We start from the raw sequence: 20762 nt of genomic DNA, 5'->3' as shown, positions 1-20762 counted from the left end.
AAATATGATGGCACAGAGAATGTTTGGCTGACATTATTAATTCACTAGTTGGAACAGCCCTCGTTTAACAAACCAGGTCATCTTTTTCAATAGATGTTTCCATGGTTGCATTATGTTCGCCAATGCAGCTATTTAGAGTAGCTTCATTTGCAATACAAAGTCCCAAACTAAAAAAAAAAAAAAAAAAAAAAAATCAGACTTATGTGACAACCAGATTTTCAGTGATCGATAGATTTTTTTGTTATCTTGGGATTATACAGAAGTGATCACATCGTCTTTTTTTTCGATTAAGTTTTAGAGTTTGTATTTTCATTGATCTATTGGAAATGTCCTTGCAATTGCTTTGGGTGTGTATTTTACACCCTAAAGTAGCCCATCCAACATGAACAGTGTCGGGGGCTTAGTATCATAATACGGGCCGACGCTTATAACCCCTTCCCCACCGCTCGACCACAGCCATGCACAGTGAACATAATGCGTTCGATCTCCGTTGTTACTTTGGAGGTGGAGATCAAAAATTAAGTTTTATCTTTTTTAGGATGGATAGACATAAACTTCTGTTTTCTGTTTATAAATAACTATTCCGTGTTGTCTCGTGACTGATGAAATAATTTGAGTAATCTCGCGTTAAAAAGTAGTCTTGAATGGAGTTGTTAATTTTTGTCTTTAATGCGTCATAAACAGTCGTGTTTCAATGCATTCCGATTGTAAACAAATCTACCGTGACTTCATATGGCTGCATGCTGGAGCAAACTCCGTTTGTTTGCTATGATCAATACCGCGCAATACGTAGGGCTAATATAAGTGGTTTTGTTCGGATGTTTCGTACGACAGAAACCTTTTTTTGTTTATAGTATCACTAGAAATCAAAGGGTCCACTCCCGACAGGACAACTTTAGTCGCACATACGGATGCACAGACACAACCCATATTATTAGCCCTCGCCCTGGACGCAGATCCGGCGGGGGCTAATAAAACCAGTGTTTCATGACATAGTAAATTTTCAGTCCATTTGAGAGAATCGTCATGCAAGATCAGGTTAGGCACATCAGATGCTATGGACACCATATCATCTCCATCATCAGATAACATGATGGGAAAAGAAAGATGAGTGGATCTCGTACCATACATTTGTTGACATTGGTTCTTATTAGTTCTGCACCAGGTTTAATTTCGTATGTCAGTTTGTCAGTTCTCGGCGTCTTAAGTCAGATAAACAAACGAGAAAAATATGATGGCACAGAGAATGTTTGGCTGACATTATTAATTCACTAGTGGTAAGATCCCTCGTTTAACAAACCTGTTCATCTTTTTCAATAGATGTTTCATGGTTGCATTATGATCTCCAATGCAGCTATTTAGAGTAGCTTCATTTGCAATACAAAGTCCCAAACTAGAAAAAAAAAATCAGACTTTTGTGATAACCAGATTTTCAGTGATCGATAGATTTTTTTGTTATCTTGGGATTATACAGAAGTGATCACATCGTCTTTTTTTTCGATTAAGTTTTAGAGTTTGTATTTTCATTGATCTATTGGAAATGTCCTTGCAATTGCTTTGGGTGTGTATTTTACACCCTAAAGTAGCCCATCCAACATGAACAGTGTCGGGGGCTTAGTATCATAATACGGGCCGACGCTTATAACCCCTTCCCCACCGCTCGACCACAGCCATGCACAGTGAACATAATGCGTTCGATCTCCGCTGTTACTTTGGAGGTGGAGATCAAAAATTAAGTTTTATCTTTTTTAGGATGGATAGACATAAACTTCTGTTTTCTGTTTATAAATATCTATTCCATGTTGTCTCGTGACTGATGAAATAATTTGGGTAATCTCGCGTTAAAAAGTAGTCTTGAATGGAGTTATTAGTTTTTGTATGTAATGCGTCATAAGCAGTCGTGTTTCAATGCATGCCGATTGCAAACAAATCTACTGTGACTGCATATGGCTGCATGCTGGAGCAAAGTCCGTTTGTTTGCTATGATCAACACCGCGCAATACGTAGAGCTAATATAAGAGGTTTTGTTCGGATGTTTCGTACGACAGAAACCTTTTTTTGTTTATAGTATCACTAGAAATCAAAGGGTCCACTCCCGACAGGACAACTTTAGTCGCACAGACGGATGCACAGACACAACCCATATTATTAACCCTCGCCGTGGACGCAGATCCGGCGGGGGCTAATAAAACCAGTGTTTCATGAGATAGTAAATTTTCAGTCCATTTGAGAGAATCGTCATGCAAGATCAGGTTAGGCACATCAGATGCAATGGACTCCATATCATCTCCATCATCAGATAACATGATGGGAAAAGAAAGATGGATGGATCTCGTACCATACATTTGTTGACATTGGTTCTTATTTGTTCTGCACCAGGTTTAATTTCGTATGTCAGTTTGTCAGTTCTCGGCGTCTTAAGTCAGATAAACAAACGAGAAAAATATGATGGCACAGAGAATGTTTGGCTGACATTATTAATTCACTAGTTGGAACAGCCCTCGTTTAACAAACCAGGTCATCTTTTTCAATAGATGTTTCCATGGTTGCATTATGTTCGCCAATGCAGCTATTTAGAGTAGCTTCATTTGCAATACAAAGTCCCAAACTAAAAAAAAAAAAAAAAAAAAAAAATCAGACTTATGTGACAACCAGATTTTCAGTGATCGATAGATTTTTTTGTTATCTTGGGATTATACAGAAGTGATCACATCGTCTTTTTTTTCGATTAAGTTTTAGAGTTTGTATTTTCATTGATCTATTGGAAATGTCCTTGCAATTGCTTTGGGTGTGTATTTTACACCCTAAAGTAGCCCACCCAACATGAACAGTGTCGGGGGCTTAGTATCATAATACGGGCCGACGCTTATAACCCCTTCCCCACCGCTCGACCACAGCCATGCACAGTGAACATAATGCGTTCGATCTCCGTTGTTACTTTGGAGGTGGAGATCAAAAATTAAGTTTTATCTTTTTTAGGATGGATAGACATAAACTTCTGTTTTCTGTTTATAAATAACTATTCCGTGTTGTCTCGTGACTGATGAAATAATTTGAGTAATCTCGCGTTAAAAAGTAGTCTTGAATGGAGTTGTTAATTTTTGTCTGTAATGCGTCATAAACAGTCGTGTTTCAATGCATTCCGATTGTAAACAAATCTACCGTGACTTCATATGGCTGCATGCTGGAGCAAACTCCGTTTGTTTGCTATGATCAATACCGCGCAATACGTAGGGCTAATATAAGTGGTTTTGTTCGGATGTTTCGTACGACAGAAACCTTTTTTTGTTTATAGTATCACTAGAAATCAAAGGGTCCACTCCCGACAGGACAACTTTAGTCGCACATACGGATGCACAGACACAACCCATATTATTAGCCCTCGCCCTGGACGCAGATCCGGCGGGGGCTAATAAAACCAGTGTTTCATGACATAGTAAATTTTCAGTCCATTTGAGAGAATCGTCATGCAAGATCAGGTTAGGCACATCAGATGCTATGGACACCATATCATCTCCATCATCAGATAACATGATGGGAAAAGAAAGATGAGTGGATCTCGTACCATACATTTGTTGACATTGGTTCTTATTAGTTCTGCACCAGGTTTAATTTCGTATGTCAGTTTGTCAGTTCTCGGCGTCTTAAGTCAGATAAACAAACGAGAAAAATATGATGGCACAGAGAATGTTTGGCTGACATTATTAATTCACTAGTGGTAAGATCCCTCGTTTAACAAACCTGTTCATCTTTTTCAATAGATGTTTCATGGTTGCATTATGATCTCCAATGCAGCTATTTAGAGTAGCTTCATTTGCAATACAAAGTCCCAAACTAGAAAAAAAAAATCAGACTTTTGTGATAACCAGATTTTCAGTGATCGATAGATTTTTTTGTTATCTTGGGATTATACAGAAGTGATCACATCGTCTTTTTTTTCGATTAAGTTTTAGAGTTTGTATTTTCATTGATCTATTGGAAATGTCCTTGCAATTGCTTTGGGTGTGTATTTTACACCCTAAAGTAGCCCATCCAACATGAACAGTGTCGGGGGCTTAGTATCATAATACGGGCCGACGCTTATAACCCCTTCCCCACCGCTCGACCACAGCCATGCACAGTGAACATAATGCGTTCGATCTCCGCTGTTACTTTGGAGGTGGAGATCAAAAATTAAGTTTTATCTTTTTTAGGATGGATAGACATAAACTTCTGTTTTCTGTTTATAAATATCTATTCCGTGTTGTCTCGTGACTGATGAAATAATTTGGGTAATCTCGCGTTAAAAAGTAGTCTTGAATGGAGTTATTAATTTTTGTATGTAATGCGTCATAAGCAGTCGTGTTTCAATGCATGCCGATTGCAAACAAATCTACTGTGACTGCATATGGCTGCATGCTGGAGCAAAGTCCGTTTGTTTGCTATGATCAACACCGCGCAATACGTAGAGCTAATATAAGAGGTTTTGTTCGGATGTTTCGTACGACAGAAACCTTTTTTTGTTTATAGTATCACTAGAAATCAAAGGGTCCACTCCCGACAGGACAACTTTAGTCGCACAGACGGATGCACAGACACAACCCATATTATTAACCCTCGCCGTGGACGCAGATCCGGCGGGGGCTAATAAAACCAGTGTTTCATGAGATAGTAAATTTTCAGTCCATTTGAGAGAATCGTCATGCAAGATCAGGTTAGGCACATCAGATGCAATGGACTCCATATCATCTCCATCATCAGATAACATGATGGGAAAAGAAAGATGGATGGATCTCGTACCATACATTTGTTGACATTGGTTCTTATTAGTTCTGCACCAGGTTTAATTTCGTATGACAGTTTGTCAGTTCTCGGCGTCTTAAGTCAGATAAACGAACGAGAAAAATATAATGCACAGAGAATGTTTGGCTGACATTATTAATTCACTAGTTGGAACAGCCCTCGTTTAACAAACCAGGTCATCTTTTTCAATAGATGTTTCCATGGTTGCATTATGTTCGCCAATGCAGCTATTTAGAGTAGCTTCATTTGCAATACAAAGTCCCAAACTAAAAAAAAAAAAAAAAAAAAAAAATCAGACTTATGTGACAACCAGATTTTCAGTGATCGATAGATTTTTTGTTATCTTGGGATTATACAGGAGTGATCACATCGTCTTTTTTTTCGATTAAGTTTAAGAGTTTGTATTTTCATTGATCTATTGGAAATGTCCTTGCAATTGCTTTGGGTGTGTATTTTACACCCTAAAGTAGCCCACCCAACATGAACAGTGTCGGGGGCTTAGTATCATAATACGGGCCGACGCTCATTACCTCCCCCCCCCTCGACCACAGCCATGCACAGTGAACATAACAATGCGTTCGATCTCCGGTGTCACATTGGAGGTGGATATCTAAAATTCACTTTTATTTTTTTAGGATGGATAGACATGAACTTCTGTTTATAAATTACTATTCCGTGTTGTCTCGTAACTGATGAAATAATTTGGGTAATCTCGCGTTAAAAAGTAGTCTTGAATGGAGTTATTATTTTTTGTCTGTAATGCGTCATAAACAGTCGTGTTTCAATGCATGCCGATTGCAAACAAATCTACCGTGACTGCATATGGCTGCATGCTGGAGCAAAATCCGTTAGTTTGCTACGATCAACACCGCGCAATACGTAGGGCTAATATAAGAGGTATTGTTCGAATGTTTCGTACGACAGAAACGTTTTTTTATAAGTATCACAAGAAATCAAAGGGGCCACTCCCGACAAGACAACTTTAGTCGCTGGCTTATCTTGTGCTTCAACGCATCAACGTGAATTTTAAAATCTTTCACGATGACAATAACAGTGCACACTAGCTCAATAGGCTTGTTCAAATCGAGAAAAATAGTAACACTTCCATTAACCCTAGAAGCAACAATAATATTACGCGGATCAACTGTATGGACAATACCTTAAATATTAAAATCGGCAATAGATTCATAGTGGACTTCATATTTTAGGGGCAGTCGTCCAAACAAATTGAAACGTGAAGAGCCCATAGTGGGGGCCGTTATATTGAACACGCGTTATCAGGGGCCGGAAAAGGCTCACGTTCAAAAACAGCTGAAGACGTCTAAAATCAAATGAAACGTACCAAACAGCGTGGAACAGTTTTATACTCACAAGAGTAGCCAAAAAACAATATTTCTTGCAGGAGCTGTTTTGTAACATGTGTATGCAAATACATTTATTTTGACTTATCAAGATAACGTATACATGGTTGCCAAATAATGAAACAATTATGAGAACAGAATGAACAATTAATTTCTAATCACTCAATCTAGACACAATGTTCCCATAACATATACTGTATTAAAAGCAACCCTTAGCACGAAGTGATATGTACCAATGTAGTGTACGAGTATGTCCGCTGTTTTACTCAGTAGTGTGCATTACTCAGTGCAAGCCATAGTGTATTTTCTCAGCTACCAACCATTCCCAGCAGTCGCCTATCAAGGAATGAAACAGAACATGCGCAAATAAAGTCACTTACGGGTGCAATATTTTATTTGGCCAATAGAAATGCTTCCAAATGGAGTGATTATTTAACACGCGCGTCAGCAAAAAAAATCTTTAAATTTGGACGAACGGATCAAATCTATCAGTTGCATGATTGTTTGTCTGGAGTCTCCATATAGCATTTTATGTTGAAGAGTATTGTAGGAAATACATAAACAATGTTACGTTTGTTATTGATTCTTGTGGTTACTAGTTTGACTCTAGCAGTCCCGCACGAGGTAGGTTTACTCTCTTATTAATCTACGACGTACTGTGTATTCTCACTTATCATCTATTCACGTATATTTCATTCTGTTCGTTTGATATATTCTGAATACAATTTAAAATTTATATATTTGTATCATTAAATCAACGACCGTAGTCTATTCTTTTCACACGCGAAAAGACAAAAGCTTAAATGTCATATAGGAAGGTGATATCATTACTATATGGAATTATATTTCAGCATTTTCAAACAAATTTGTTTCTAATACATGTATTATGGGCTGTGCAAAATAGTTTATGATACATTCTAGCGTACACATCTAAATATTTTATTTTGGCACCATTGTTTTGACCAAACAAACGTTTTAACAATGTTATGTACATGTCTTAATGTTGTGTTGGTTATTTTCGGTTTCTAAAATCTAAAAATTTTATAGATAAATTCTTCATTATACATAATGTCCTTGAAAACACGATTTTTCTCTTTGAAAATTGCCATATTTCTACAACACAGTAGCATAGTCAACATCTATCGAAAAATATGTAAAGTATTCCATCGCCAATGAAGAATTTACTGGTTCGAAATTACACTGGCCATTTGCCATTAACACCTAACATCTCAGCTGTATTCTTTCTTTTTATGCAGAGACTGCTTGCGCAGAGGAGTAAGTACACTCTCTTTATTAGCAAACCACTGACAATGCCATATCAGTATGTTAATCAGTAACTATGAACGTGTTATCACTATCAATTACTAAGTTTACAACAAAACATGTTTAAATGTACTGAAAATGTGTGCACGGTTTTGGAAAATACAAGTGTTCAATGCTTCAATTTAACTGTTGGGATCTATCGTGTGGTTGTTCGTATTAACACTGTTACTGCATCACTTAGTAGCAAGACAATTACATTGGTTTTATATAACACAGTTTGAAATTGTATCAAACTATTCAGCAGCTACACCGAATATGTGCCTTTTTAGTTGCTAATGGATATTATTTTATCGGTATGTTATTAACCGTTATCCCTGTGTGATATGCAGGTTCGACGAGCATATACAAACTTGTGGACAGCCCAGTAAACTGGTATGAAGGTAAAGAAAGTTGTGAAGCTATGGGTTGTGTACTAGCACAACCCAAATCTGAGCAAGAATACAACGCTATATTTGCTTTACTCCCAACATCAGGTACAAATATGTCGTAGCAAGTCTAACCGCTTTCTATTAAGGATTTTAATCATGAAACAATGAAATCTTATTATATGTAGCCCAGTAATTGCTTGCACTTGCCTGGTTTTATTTTGAATTCACTAGAATTCTATTGGATTGGGGTGACCGATTTAGACCACGAAGGGCGATTCACTTACGACACTGATAATCAAGACATTGTTTACAATAATTGGGATTTAGAAGAGCCAGATAATGACAATGGAGAGGAGCATTGTGTTGATATTAGGTAAGTAATGTTAATGTCGCTTTAAACATAGATCGGTCACAGTTAAGATTAATAATGACAAATAATTGTTTGGAGTGACTGTTTGTATTGTTTCTGAATTACAATATATTAAATCAATAACCGACTGACCACGATTGATCCGATTTCCAAATGACGAAAGATGGTATAGTAATTTATTGTGGCTTATGCAGTTATATTTTAGTCAATGAACTTATATTTGTAGTTTTAGCAACACGTATTGGTATGACTACAACTGTAACCTTCAGGACGATGGTGCAGTCTGCGAATGTGAGTATAGTGATTGATCTGTCTTCTCCATAATATCTGGTGCACTACCATTCGAATGTATTGATGGTAATTCACGTCCTTGCTAAATAAATTATTTCTGTAACATAAATTGATTGATGACTGTGAACAATTAGGATATAAAGAGCCATTTTTTTGTGTTTCTCCACTTTTATTTCTCGTGATGTACAAAAGCAGAACATTCATACATAACGTGTGAGTTAATGTTTTTATTAGGCCCTCCTGATGGTGTGAGAGGTGATCCTCATATGAGGACATTCGATAGTCGTGCATATACATTCCAAGGAACAGGCTGGTACATTCTCCTAAAGGACTGCACCAACAAGCCTCGTTTTGAAGTCACAACTAAGTTTGAACCAAGAGAAGACAGTACACCAGACCAAGTTAGAACAATAACTACCACATTCAATATAACTGTTGGAAATCAATATGCGGTCGTTAATGGACTGGATGTTACAACAGTGAGTTGTAGTATTGTGATTTTGTAAACAAAATCCCCTTTTAATTTTTTTAACTCCCGTGTGTGAAGCACACAATGGGAGTTTTTTCAGTTACCCTGTCTGTATGTGTCTGTTATGGGTGTGTGTGTCTGTCTGTCCACTGAGAACCGTGAGAACCGTGTGTTGGTCTATAGATGCTCTGGGCTAATGCGCAGATTTGATTAGATTTGGGTTGAAATTCAAACATATTAATTACTTCATTTGCATGATAATTACTTAATTTCCAGCTGTTCCTTGACTGTTCCACTAATATCTAAAGAGCCATTCATTATATTTTAATGAAACTTGGTACATAGATGTTCTGTACTAATGCACAGATGTGATAAGGTTTGGGTACAAATTTATGCATATAATTAACCTAATTATGATTAGCTAATTATAAGTTAGCTAATAATGATTAGTCAATTTTCGGATTTTCACTGATATCTCAGGTACTAATCATCACATTTCAATGAAACTTACATAGTACATAGGACGATGCACAGACGGATATGTGAAATATTAATTACCTAATTTGCACAATCAGTCAATTTTCAGCTTTTGATATTTCAAGTAATATTACTTCATTAGTTTTCAATGAAACAATCCAAAGACCTGATTAATTTTAAGTAAAAATGTGTGCTTATTAATCAACTAATTTGTATAATTACCCAATTATCAGCTTTTACGCTGATATCACATGTACTAATTATTCCATTTCAATTAAACTTGGTACATTGATGCTCCAGAACAATGTACAGAACCGCTCAGTTTTGGGTTAAAATCTGATCATTTTAATTACCTAATTTGCATAATAAATCATAATGTTAGGCTCTAATCACATTTCAATGAAACCTCGTACATAGATGGTATGTGACAGTACTTATCTTAATTCAATGAATCTTGGTACATATTTACTATAACACACTGTTTTAGGTTAATATACATCTATAAAAAATACCTAATTTGCATAATGATTTATTTTTCAGCTTTCCACTAATTTAGTTAGGATTAATCATCACATTATAATGAAACTTTGTACATGTGCACCCTGGAACAATATACAGAGTTAAATCGATGCATAATAATTAATTTGGCTTATTGAGGTAATCCACAGACATACATTTTGATTATCTATTAATAACTCATTTCTGATATCTAAAAAATGAATTCATTGTGGAGGTACTCTGGAACTAATTAATGTATTATATTTTTTTGTAATTTGAATTACATTTTTCTCATGTTATGCATCTCAAATAGCAGACAAAAATTAGTTGCCAAGCTTCCTGTTTGAAAAGCAAATCTTAAAATTTTGAATTAATTTTAATGTGTCTCCAATACTCTCAGCACACGAGAGTTCTTTCTAAGATTTTATTGATTTAATGAACTGGATGTTACCAAAGTGAGTTGTAGTATTGTGTTGTTGCAAACAAAATTCCCTTTTAATTTTTTGTATGAATATAGCCATCATAAAAATATTCTGAATAATTTCACAGGGAAGTACAGATGGACAAATGACTGACGATAAAGTTATAACAATCCAGGAAGAGGATAAGAATATTAAACTGTACTTCACTTCGAAAGACACGACATTCACTTTTAATTGGACTCTGCGAAATCATGCATTGGATGTATCTTACAATGGTTCGTTTTACAATGGGAAGCTATGCGGTCTGATGGGTAATGCAGATGGTGATACTCGCAATGACTTCCAGAAACCAGATGGTAGCATTACCAAAGACGTTAATGAATTTGGTGAAAGCTGGAAAGTGAATGACAAAAAGTAAGTTGTTTGTATATTGATGTATATTTTTATAAATGTTTGCTAAATGATATTACAAAGATACTTTTTATTTCAGTATTTGACAATTCATTAAGTTAAACCATATTTTTTATTCTTATGTTATAGACGTTTCTAGGAAATCTTCAACTGAAAAGAACAAACATGGTTACACCCCGATCAGTTTTCAGAAATCTAAATATTTGGTCATTTTCTGGTGATGGTTATATGTGAAATACACAACAACATGATATTTTTAAGTTAAGCAGCATGAGTAATATAATAAATAACACAACATGTGATTGACCACAATCTTTGGGAAATTAGTAGATAAGTAAATGTATTGTATTGTTCAACAAGGTTAGTTCATTAAAAATATGTGGAAAGCAGACGTTGAGTTCCATTGTATTGCAAATACGAGTGTATCTTTGAGTGAAACGTGACATTCAAAGTACATACCGCGAATCTGAGTATCAGACAGTATGTACTGCATTATCGTCGATAAGTTTTGATCCGAACACAAAAGTTGAAGTCACACTGCTTCTGGTGCCACTGATATACAGCACACTTTTGAAATAAAAGAATTCACACCATGCCATTTCAAATCTCCGTTTGGAACCTCCAAATCAGAACACAACTTTGTTATATAATTCGCACACAAATACATTAAAAATGAGAATAATACTCAACAATATATCTGTATAGGGAAATGTAGGCCCAACAATGTAAATAAATGACTGACCGCAAGCGACAAAAAAATCCCCCAGAACAAAAGAACTGATATATACTCGACATAATGTCAAATTAGTAAGCGAATGATGTATAGACATCATGGTGTACATGAAGTTATGCATTATGATTTAGCACTTCATGTTCCTCATGTGTCACCCATCACTTATCGTTCACCTAATAGTCAAATCGTTTCTGTATGAAATTATACATCACACAAGTTGCACTGATGTTAAATGAAATTTAATTTGTATTAAATCAGTGTTGAATTATATTTGTGTTATTGTAAATACCTCCAAAGTGGCAAAACAACTTTCGATTAAACTATAGTTCTAAGACAATAAATTCTGTTTAGATTGTGTAGCTATATATACAATAACTTAAAGTTCGCCCTTCATGTCGCCTCATTATACGAATCGTGTAACAATAGGTGTTTGCCTCCTGATCAACAATTTAGCAACAGTTATTTTGGAATTGTTACTATTATTTCGAGCGGATACAGATATGTGCCTTTATTAATATTTATAGTTGAAGAGTAACAACAAACATATTTTTCATTCCACCTCCATTGAACAACATTGCGAGTCGGAAATTTAAATGATGTAATCTTCATAAAAAAGACGAGAACTGATCATAAGGATACAAGAATTTCTTTCACATACAATGAAATAATATTTATGAAATTACAATAGGAACTAATTATTGAGCCTTGTGCCAACGGACATTTCGCGATTCCTGGGATATGTTAGCTAAGTATTTCATGACGTTTAAAAATGTAGGTGTTGAACCAAATACATAAATGAAAAAATGAATAAAATACCAGTCATTTTTACCTTATAGAGTAGTTGATCAGTATTACAAAGCAAAGCAGATTGATTTTAACAAATGCCAGATTGATTTTAAAGTAGAATGCTACTTGTGATATTTTGTGTGAACGCCTTTGTTTCACTGTCAAAAATAATATACCTAAAATGTCATTTCAGCAACGGTTTATATAGACCAGAGTGTGAACATATTTCCACAAAGGAAATCTACTCTAACATTGTCATTTTTAAAATACTTCTAGACATAGAAAATATTTGTTAACACTATATAAATTTGTGTTCACCTTATGGCTCCGGGCAAAACTTTAATATATAAAAATCCTCAAAACGGACAAAACATGTTATTTTCACGCTATTATTTACCTCGATTTTTCTTACCTGAGTACGGTGACTTCATATTATTATTCCATTCTCTCTATTTTCATAAAATATGTAAAAAAAAGATTACAATATTTTCATTTCTGTCTATCATTCCACCTTAAGTCGAATCTGGAGAAAATTATGACTAATTAGAGATGGCTTGCAATGTGTCGCTGTCATTGTAAAAGTTTTTCTGACAATATTTCGGACCTCAACAGCCATCATCCACTACGTTAACAGTTTCCCTTAAGGCAGTGTATATGTGATGCAAAGTCGCATGGCCATGTTTTTTTTTTTCAAAAAAAAATTGAGCAATGCGTGCAAAAGTTGAAAATATTGGGTGCACTTACACCACGTAATGAAACATTGACATCGCCTCGCTCTTTATATTTAAGTTGTCTAATAATTGGTTCAGTGGAAAATGAAATGTTGAATGACAAACAATAAAATTTGACAGTGTCAGTTTTCTTGAAACATGTCGAAAACGGTTATAAAATGCATTAGCAATCGCATTCATTTGAATCTTTAGAATTGTTCATATTATCGCGGATGCAAGTAGTTTAATTATTATGAATACAACACTCTGAACGTACTCACTGGTGTTATATATAAGATTAATGCATGTTTTAGATTTTAGTCGGGTTGTCTGCATTACAAGCAGACCCATATGCAAATTACATAACAAATCTCTACATTGGCCAAGATCTGACAAAAAATCAATAAAATAAACGTTTCCTTGTTTATCATTTTTACATTACATAATATCAATGAAGACAGTAAAAATCAATTGTGTGACACACATTAGAAACTGGTAACGATGGGGGAACGTTCACCAATCTATTAATATCTGTGTGACAAAAGTCCAATGCAGTTGGTGTCTTCTTGTATCTCAGACTAACATAGAACAGTTTAGCAATGCCGACTGTTGTAAGTGTGAATTGGGGATTACGCCCGTGGAATGCGTGCCTCGGCACACCTTGCCTGTAGTTTATTGACGCACGTTTGTCCTCTGAGTCTAAAGTTAGCCTGAAGATTTCCGAAGGCACTCGCATTTACCTGCTTCGGGTGTTTTCGTAATATCATTATAATGCTGAACACACAAATCTAATGGAAAATAAATCTCTGAGTTTTAACCTTTGGATCGTCACCGTTTCTGTTCAAATCAGTCAATTTATGTATGAGTTACTTCAGTATGAATTTTTCCTACTTCCGTCTACAATATTTATGAATACATAATGAGTGAATTTCTAGTAACATTTCTCATTATTTTGACTTTTGTTGAACTTTTACTATAGGTAGCGGTGCGATTTCCATTCTCGTTTGTTTGCATGATTAAAATAACATGGGGAATAAATAGAAATATATTTTGTCGCATTTGTCAAGATTATTCAACCAAGAAAAAATGACAATAAACTATTAATAATTACTATGTACTTCTCGCGTTGTTTGATAATATAATGACATCGCGTTACATGTTATAGTCGCGTTAGTTAGATTAGTTTGTTTATTGGATAAAGTTAAGCTCCAAAACAAACGTGGCACGCATCTGACCAAAAGAAAAGTCGTGTTGCTAGTCTGTGCAGTATTAGTTTGAGCTTGTATTAAGTAAACAAAAAATTCAACGGAGTTGCCGCTAGTCAAGTGTGGATGTTGATAGTTTTTCGATTATTTTTTGCAGTAAAGAAATGTACATATTGAACAATGAGCACGTGAGAATTTGTGATGTGAGTCAAACGATATATTTTTGGAATGGGAAATTGAAAAGGTATAATATATGATTAATATAATCTTATTCAGCATACTTTTATTTTGTTTTCTGACATCATATTCAAAGGCTATAGTTCTCAGAATTTAAAAAAGTAATAAATACATATAAATCATGTTAATATCATGTTTTTATTAGAGGGCTCCATATCAAAATATGATTAGAGCCATACAATTTCAAGTTAAACCAATGATCAAACAACCAAAAAACAAATCTTCCTCTCTCAACTGAAATTGTATCTACACTTGAAATTCACACCTAGTGTTCGAATAAATATTCAATATTAAAAATTACCTGAAACAAGGCATAAATTGCTGTTGTCGGTATCACACTACACTACACTACACGGTACGGTACGATACGGTATGGTACAGTACGAAACAGTACAGTACAGTACATACATATGACATACATTGCTGCTGAGTCAGTTTTCAGCACACCATACCATCTGCAGACAAACGTTTCGGAAGATCGAATAATCTCTTCTCTGAGTTCCCCTAGTCCCAAGTTAATGAGCAGTTGATGGTGCTCTTTGAAGACTTCCCATGCCGATTCTTGGTGTGATTTGAATATAATATGTGGTGTCACACCCACTTTAGGGTAAAAGAGCTGGTGCTGAATCTCTGGGTAGTTTGTTGATTAGTGTTGCAATGGGTATGTATCGTGGCTTCTACGTGGTACCTGACAGCATCCACAGGTGTTCAAATTGTGCACGCGGAAAATGTGAAACTAAAAGATGATACAACAACGGTATTGAACTGGCTATGCACGGCATGTAACACTAAATGAGTGTCCGCTTCTTCATGATTGGCTCACAGATTTGTCAACTCTGTTGTTGCCTTCGACGATCTAACTTCAAGTTCCTATCTAAACCCACCAGCAACTGCAACCTCCTTATTGGGCGCCTGAGCACCCAGCTGTTCATACAGAAAATTAGTGAGATCTGCTTTATTGTCATCGAGTGACAGAAAGTTTGTCAAATTTTTTAAAAGAGGCACATCACGACCCACAACAAGTCGTCTTATTGGTCGAGCTGCTTTCGTACGTATTGACCTGGTAGTACCCTTGATTGTTCCTTCCCTGTATCTGTCAAAGACAACATCAACCCGTTCATGGCTAGAAGCGGATTTTAGTATTGTTCTTAGATATGTGTCAACAAAATCTCTGAATGCCTCTGCCTTGTCAGGCCTTCCAAGGGCAACTACCAGTGCTTGTCTTTCACTTATAAGGCAAGATGATCTCCCATTAAGTTCAATTGCATCAGAACAGATAACACCTTCGATTAACTTGTCTGTCAATGCCGACTTGTTTCCTGTACGAAGTCTTCTATTCATTTCGGCAAGTGATACGCGGACTGGCAGAAGCTCATGCTGAAGGACAGATGGCAGGTCAACTGGAATACCTGCCTCGTAGGTGGTAACAAGACGTTTAAGGATGTTTCTATTCACCTTTAGGATCGTTAACTTGTCTTCAACCACTTCATAGAGCGATGAAAACTTTTTTGCGTAACTCTTGTGTAACGGTGAATGGATTTGGAAATCCGGCTTGCCGCCTTGGTCTGGTACAATCAACGAATGTGTTCACTTCTTCCTGTGCAAGATCTTTGGCACAAAGTAACGAGTTCGGGATAGCCTCTTTTGCCAGATTCTTTGTTGCCAGATTTTGCAATAAGTCTGACCAACCTGATGCAAACACATTGAATCCCTGGAAGACAGAAAGCAACGAATCCTCGTCGTCATTATCCCGCTTCTGTAGTGATTTGGTAGCTTCCTTATGAACACGTTTACTGCCAGGACCATGGTTGTACATTGCATGCTTTTCTAATGCGATTTGAGACCTCAGGTTGTAAGAAAGAATCCATCTACAAAGTGCCTATATTGTTTTCGTATTCTTTCTATCCAGTGCCATTTATCCATTCCATGGCTGGCTTGGTCGGAATCTACTTGATTGAACTTTTCAGTTGAACGTTTGACAAAGAAATTGCTATTTTGGAACTCCGATAACACAGGTTCTAGAAGTTTATGCATCTCTGCTATATACACCGGACCCCATCTTGTGTAGTTCAAATGGTCATAACGCATGAAGTATGGTAACATCAGACTAAAGGAGTGGATGTTGAGGTGCCAGATTCTTTCCCGTTGTGCGCGAGTAAACGACAAGATTATGGTCACCATGTTCATGTAGTCCCACCAGAAGATGAATTTCACATCAATGGATTTACTCTCAACAAAATTCTCTAGAAGCTTTTGAAACCCTTCAAACTTTAGTGTTGCTATTAATTCTGGAATGTTTTCTATATCTTCACCAGAGACCATTGCAGCTACAGCATCAAAACAATTCTTGTCCAATTCTTCAGCAAATGAAAGAAATGCTGACAAAAGAACCCTCCACAAAGCTTGCACAGTAAGCTTGCGAGCTCTCATTGCCTTGTTGTATGCCTTTCCTGAAATGAGAAGCTGTATGGCACCTTCCCCTAGTATACCACTTTTCAGCCACACTTCAGCTAATCAGTCATGTGATCTTCTATTGCCTTCAGGAAGTTCATTGCGGTATGTAGTCCACCAAGTCGAGGATAAAGTTTATCCTGGTATTTCTCAACACACCATTTCAGTTCTATGAGTTTTCAGAATAATGCTTGATCTACTGTTAGGACTGTATGCTCCTGATCGAAATGTGCAGCCATTGCAATGTACCTATTAACAACTGTATTAAGTGTATCTAACTCTGGAGCTGGAGCAAGGATTATAGGAAAATATCCTACTGCAATTTGCTCTGGCTCCGTTGATGTGACTGACTCATTGAATACTGTTCAAGACGGTTTTATGTTGGAATCTTGACGTCGTTGTCATACTACCATTTGTGTTGCATGGAATGTTTGTTTTCCGTCAAGGATCTCATCGATGAACTTGTTTGCTACAATATTCTATGGAATAACAGCCTCCGTTGCCTGGTCCATGAACTTAAGGGTATGTTCAGCCAATGACGTTTCTATTTTTAACACCTGTTCATAACTCGGACAATGACCAGCCTTTTTAAACAACCCCACCAGATCCTTCGATCGTGTGGCTTGGTGCAATGTATTTGCTAGACCAATGTGTTTTGGGGTTCATTTTTTCGCACCACTGACACAATAAACTAGATCCTGCGCTACACTCAATACTAAGCTTCGGCCAAGTTCTTCACTGTTTTCATAACCTCCATTTTCTAGACTAAGTACCTCTTGTCTTTTTTAGTATGCACGGAATTGCTTCATCCTCACTTATAGAGAACCATTTGTTCTTATCATAAGGCTGGATGAAGTTGAAAATGTCACCCAGTTGTAACTGTAACTTTTCCTTGAATGTTGTTCTCCTTCTATAGTAAGACGGCTGGATTGCAATAGACATTCATCAGCTAGCTCCGTATACCTTTCCCAGACATCATTCAACTGGACAACGTGTTCTTTATCTGCTGACTGATGCAACTCTTTGCAAAGCCATAGCATAGCAATGTCTGTCTTGTTTGTCTCCTGTTTCGTTTTGGTGGTAGATCTTGTGAATGTACTAAGACATGCCAGGTGGTATTTTGTGATAAACACATCTGCCGGAAATGAACCTTGCTGCAACTTGCTTCTGCTTTTCAATTCACAGTCTGCGTCTCATGCAAATGTTGTATCTTACTTTTGTCCATGACATAGGCATAGCATATTTTGTGCCACACAAGATTTGAGCGTCGTCAGTATCTAAGACATTCTCAAGACGGTCGATGAAATTGATGTTTTAATAGTCCCGAAGCTTTCGTTTACTACTAGCGGCTTGCTTGACAATTGCGAGTCCATGGTCACTTGCTTTACTAAAAACAATGCTGCTGATATAAGTTTGACAGAATGTACACACACTGTAATCTACAACTGAAGGTCTTTTTAAGCTAACTACTGTATTCATCATAACCTGCAAAAGTAACAATTATTAACAGGGTGACAGGTCAACATGTGTAGTAACTCAGTCCTGAGGGCACCTCAACTGGCTCTCTCAGGACTGAGGTACTGCACTTGTTGACCGTGTCATGAAGCTAAGTCACAAATGTCGGGGTCATTAGTAGTCTGAAAAGGCCCTACAATTTATAGCAAATTAGAAGTTATCCTATCCCTCAGATTACTAAAAAAATAGAACTGGATAACCTCTGTCTGCGTCTCGAGTATTAATCGATTTGAGAAAATCTGGCTAATTCAACTCATCATCAAAACCAATGAGTAACCACTGTAAAGCTAATGGGAGGGCACTGAAGGTAGCATGTCAATATTATGTCATAGCTAATCATAGCGCATCAGGTGAGAAACCTGATTCAGTGAATCTCTTTGCAGAAATTGCATTAGGGAAATCCCCTTTTCAAACTTGGATTATACAAGTGCTGGCTTTCTGATTCACTAAATCCTCCTTTACTCAGCCTGAGTACTTATTACTCATTTATTTGCTCTATAGATGTCTTTAACATATTCCCTGATCCTGAAAACCTAGGTAGAGGCACTTCATTTGACGTGTGTGCTTATTTAGTTACAGAGATATAGGAGAAAAACGATTTTTCAGTAATGGCGGCAGCTAATTTGCATATTTATGAGTATTGTGTTATGTTGGTTATATCAAATATGCTTTCATCATATTCCTTGAAAACATAGGTACGGGCACTTTATATGTCATGATTGCTTGCCTAGTTACCTACATATGGCAGAAAATTTGGCGGCCATTTTGTTTATGGAAATTAGACATTTAAAAAACGCTTGGGAACCGGGCTTATCGGATTCAGCACACCTCAATTATGCTAAAAAGTCTGGTTCCCGACTTTTACCCCAAAATGCCCCTAACATGCACATTTCCATGAAATCCCACTAGAATATAGGGACCACCGTAACCGACGATGACGCAGGATGACTACACGTTTGACACAACATGCAAACCATTGTACGTCAGATTCAACCTCTGATTCATACACTAGTCAGTCTTCTGACAAAATTGTCCAAGTTAGACATGACCCGATTACAAACAGCACAGACACTATGTTTGAATTACAGGAAGAAGCACATGTTGCAAATGAAAGAAATACTTTACCTGATAATGATCAGACTGACTTGATTTGCGCCATACACAATAGCTGTCTGGTATAGCAAACCCACCCGCTCCTTCAACATTGGCAAACCCTGTTGATGAGAGTGGCCCATCTATCGCAAATGCAGCTGACATGCCTAGTTCATGTGTTGGAGACATTGCGGCATCTGCAGCAGATGGTATGAGTGACAAGTTACAGTCTTGAATACCTGATGTCCATTCTACCAGAAGCCATACCGACTCTGTGGCTGGTGGCTCTGATCAACTTCAACCAGAAACCACATCAACCGCCCTATCTGATAATGCGACTTCCAGTAAAAGTGGTGCAGAAGCCAAGGAAGTAAATGAAACAGAAACCTTAGACTATGGTGAAAATGAACAAGAACCTAACAACATTTGTGAAGAGCCATCTTCACCAATTGTGAAAGAAAGGCGTAATCCCTTACAGGAACGACGAAAAACCAAATATTATGGATTTTCCAACAAACATACATTTGTTTCAAAAGTACTTGATGCGACTGCGAAAAAGTTTTACCCAAAGCATATTGGACAGTTCCATGCTAAGCAAGAAAATATTGCTTTGCCAAACTCAACTATGGTAGACATGATGACTACTGACCACTTCTAGTCAGTTATTAAAGTGGCATAGTAATTGCTTCCGAGACCCAGGCAGGCATTTGTTTGTGTCTTTGTCAGCGACAGCATACCCGGACTCATATGGCATGTTGCCAAGTTATGTTACTTGTACACTTTCGAAACCCGCTGATGGTCCACTCAGTAGGGGGTCTCTGTTTCTGTTGTCTTGTTCGTCTTAACGTGTATCTTTTGACCATCTTCTTCCAGGGTTTCAGTTGGGAGTTTGACCCTTCCTTTGCCTGGCGGACCGATGAACAATGATGACAGACGACATTGACAGTGCTTTGCCTGTGTTTTGATGATATTATGTGATGCTTTATTAACAATTCTTTTATTCCGGAATAGTTTTCAGTTGTAGGAGGACTGTGGTCTCATCTTAACCACTAAATTTTCTCCACAGCTGGTAGATTATTGTGCTTTTCAGACAGTGTACAAATTTTGAAATTTTTCTAGGTTCGATCCACAAAGGCCTGGATTGAGAAGTGAAAACAGATGTGACACCCTTGACCACCAGGAACGTGTGTGTTCTTGCTTGACCACTGTTGTCGTTGTGCACATTTGCGAATTGTCTTGATGGATTTCCTGTAGCTGGAAT

At 36.8% G+C, this 20762-nt stretch overlaps 1 protein-coding gene across 1 annotated transcript; it reads left to right on the top strand.

Moving 5' to 3' along the window:
• Positions 1-6665: 6665 nt before the first annotated feature.
• On the top strand, positions 6666-11161 carry LOC146729680 (zonadhesin-like). Its single transcript, XM_085494911.1, has 8 exons — positions 6666-6767; positions 7400-7418; positions 7796-7939; positions 8066-8207; positions 8431-8495; positions 8730-8974; positions 10489-10775; positions 10902-11161. Exons 1-8 carry the CDS (start codon positions 6708-6710, stop codon positions 10909-10911), a joined length of 972 nt encoding a protein of 323 aa, XP_085351037.1. The 5' UTR covers positions 6666-6707; the 3' UTR covers positions 10912-11161.
• The last annotated feature ends 9601 nt before the right edge of the window (positions 11162-20762 follow it).

The sequence above is a fragment of the Saccoglossus kowalevskii genome, chromosome 21, assembly GCF_978046115.1.
Source record: "Saccoglossus kowalevskii chromosome 21, keSacKowa6.1, whole genome shotgun sequence".
NCBI lineage: Eukaryota > Metazoa > Hemichordata > Enteropneusta > Harrimaniidae > Saccoglossus > Saccoglossus kowalevskii.
The sequence above is the reverse complement of the archived record's forward strand: the minus strand, read 5'-3'. Positions and strand labels throughout refer to the sequence as shown.

Bases quoted from the DNA above. Each gene is read 5' to 3' on its own strand.
- LOC146729680 (XM_085494911.1), top strand. From the start codon at position 6,708: ATGTTACGTTTGTTATTGATTCTTGTGGTTACTAGTTTGACTCTAGCA. The intron at 7,940-8,065 runs GTACAAATATGT...TGAATTCACTAG, and splicing joins TGCTTTACTCCCAACATCAG to AATTCTATTGGATTGGGGTG. The intron at 8,496-8,729 runs GTGAGTATAGTG...TGTTTTTATTAG, and splicing joins CGATGGTGCAGTCTGCGAAT to GCCCTCCTGATGGTGTGAGA.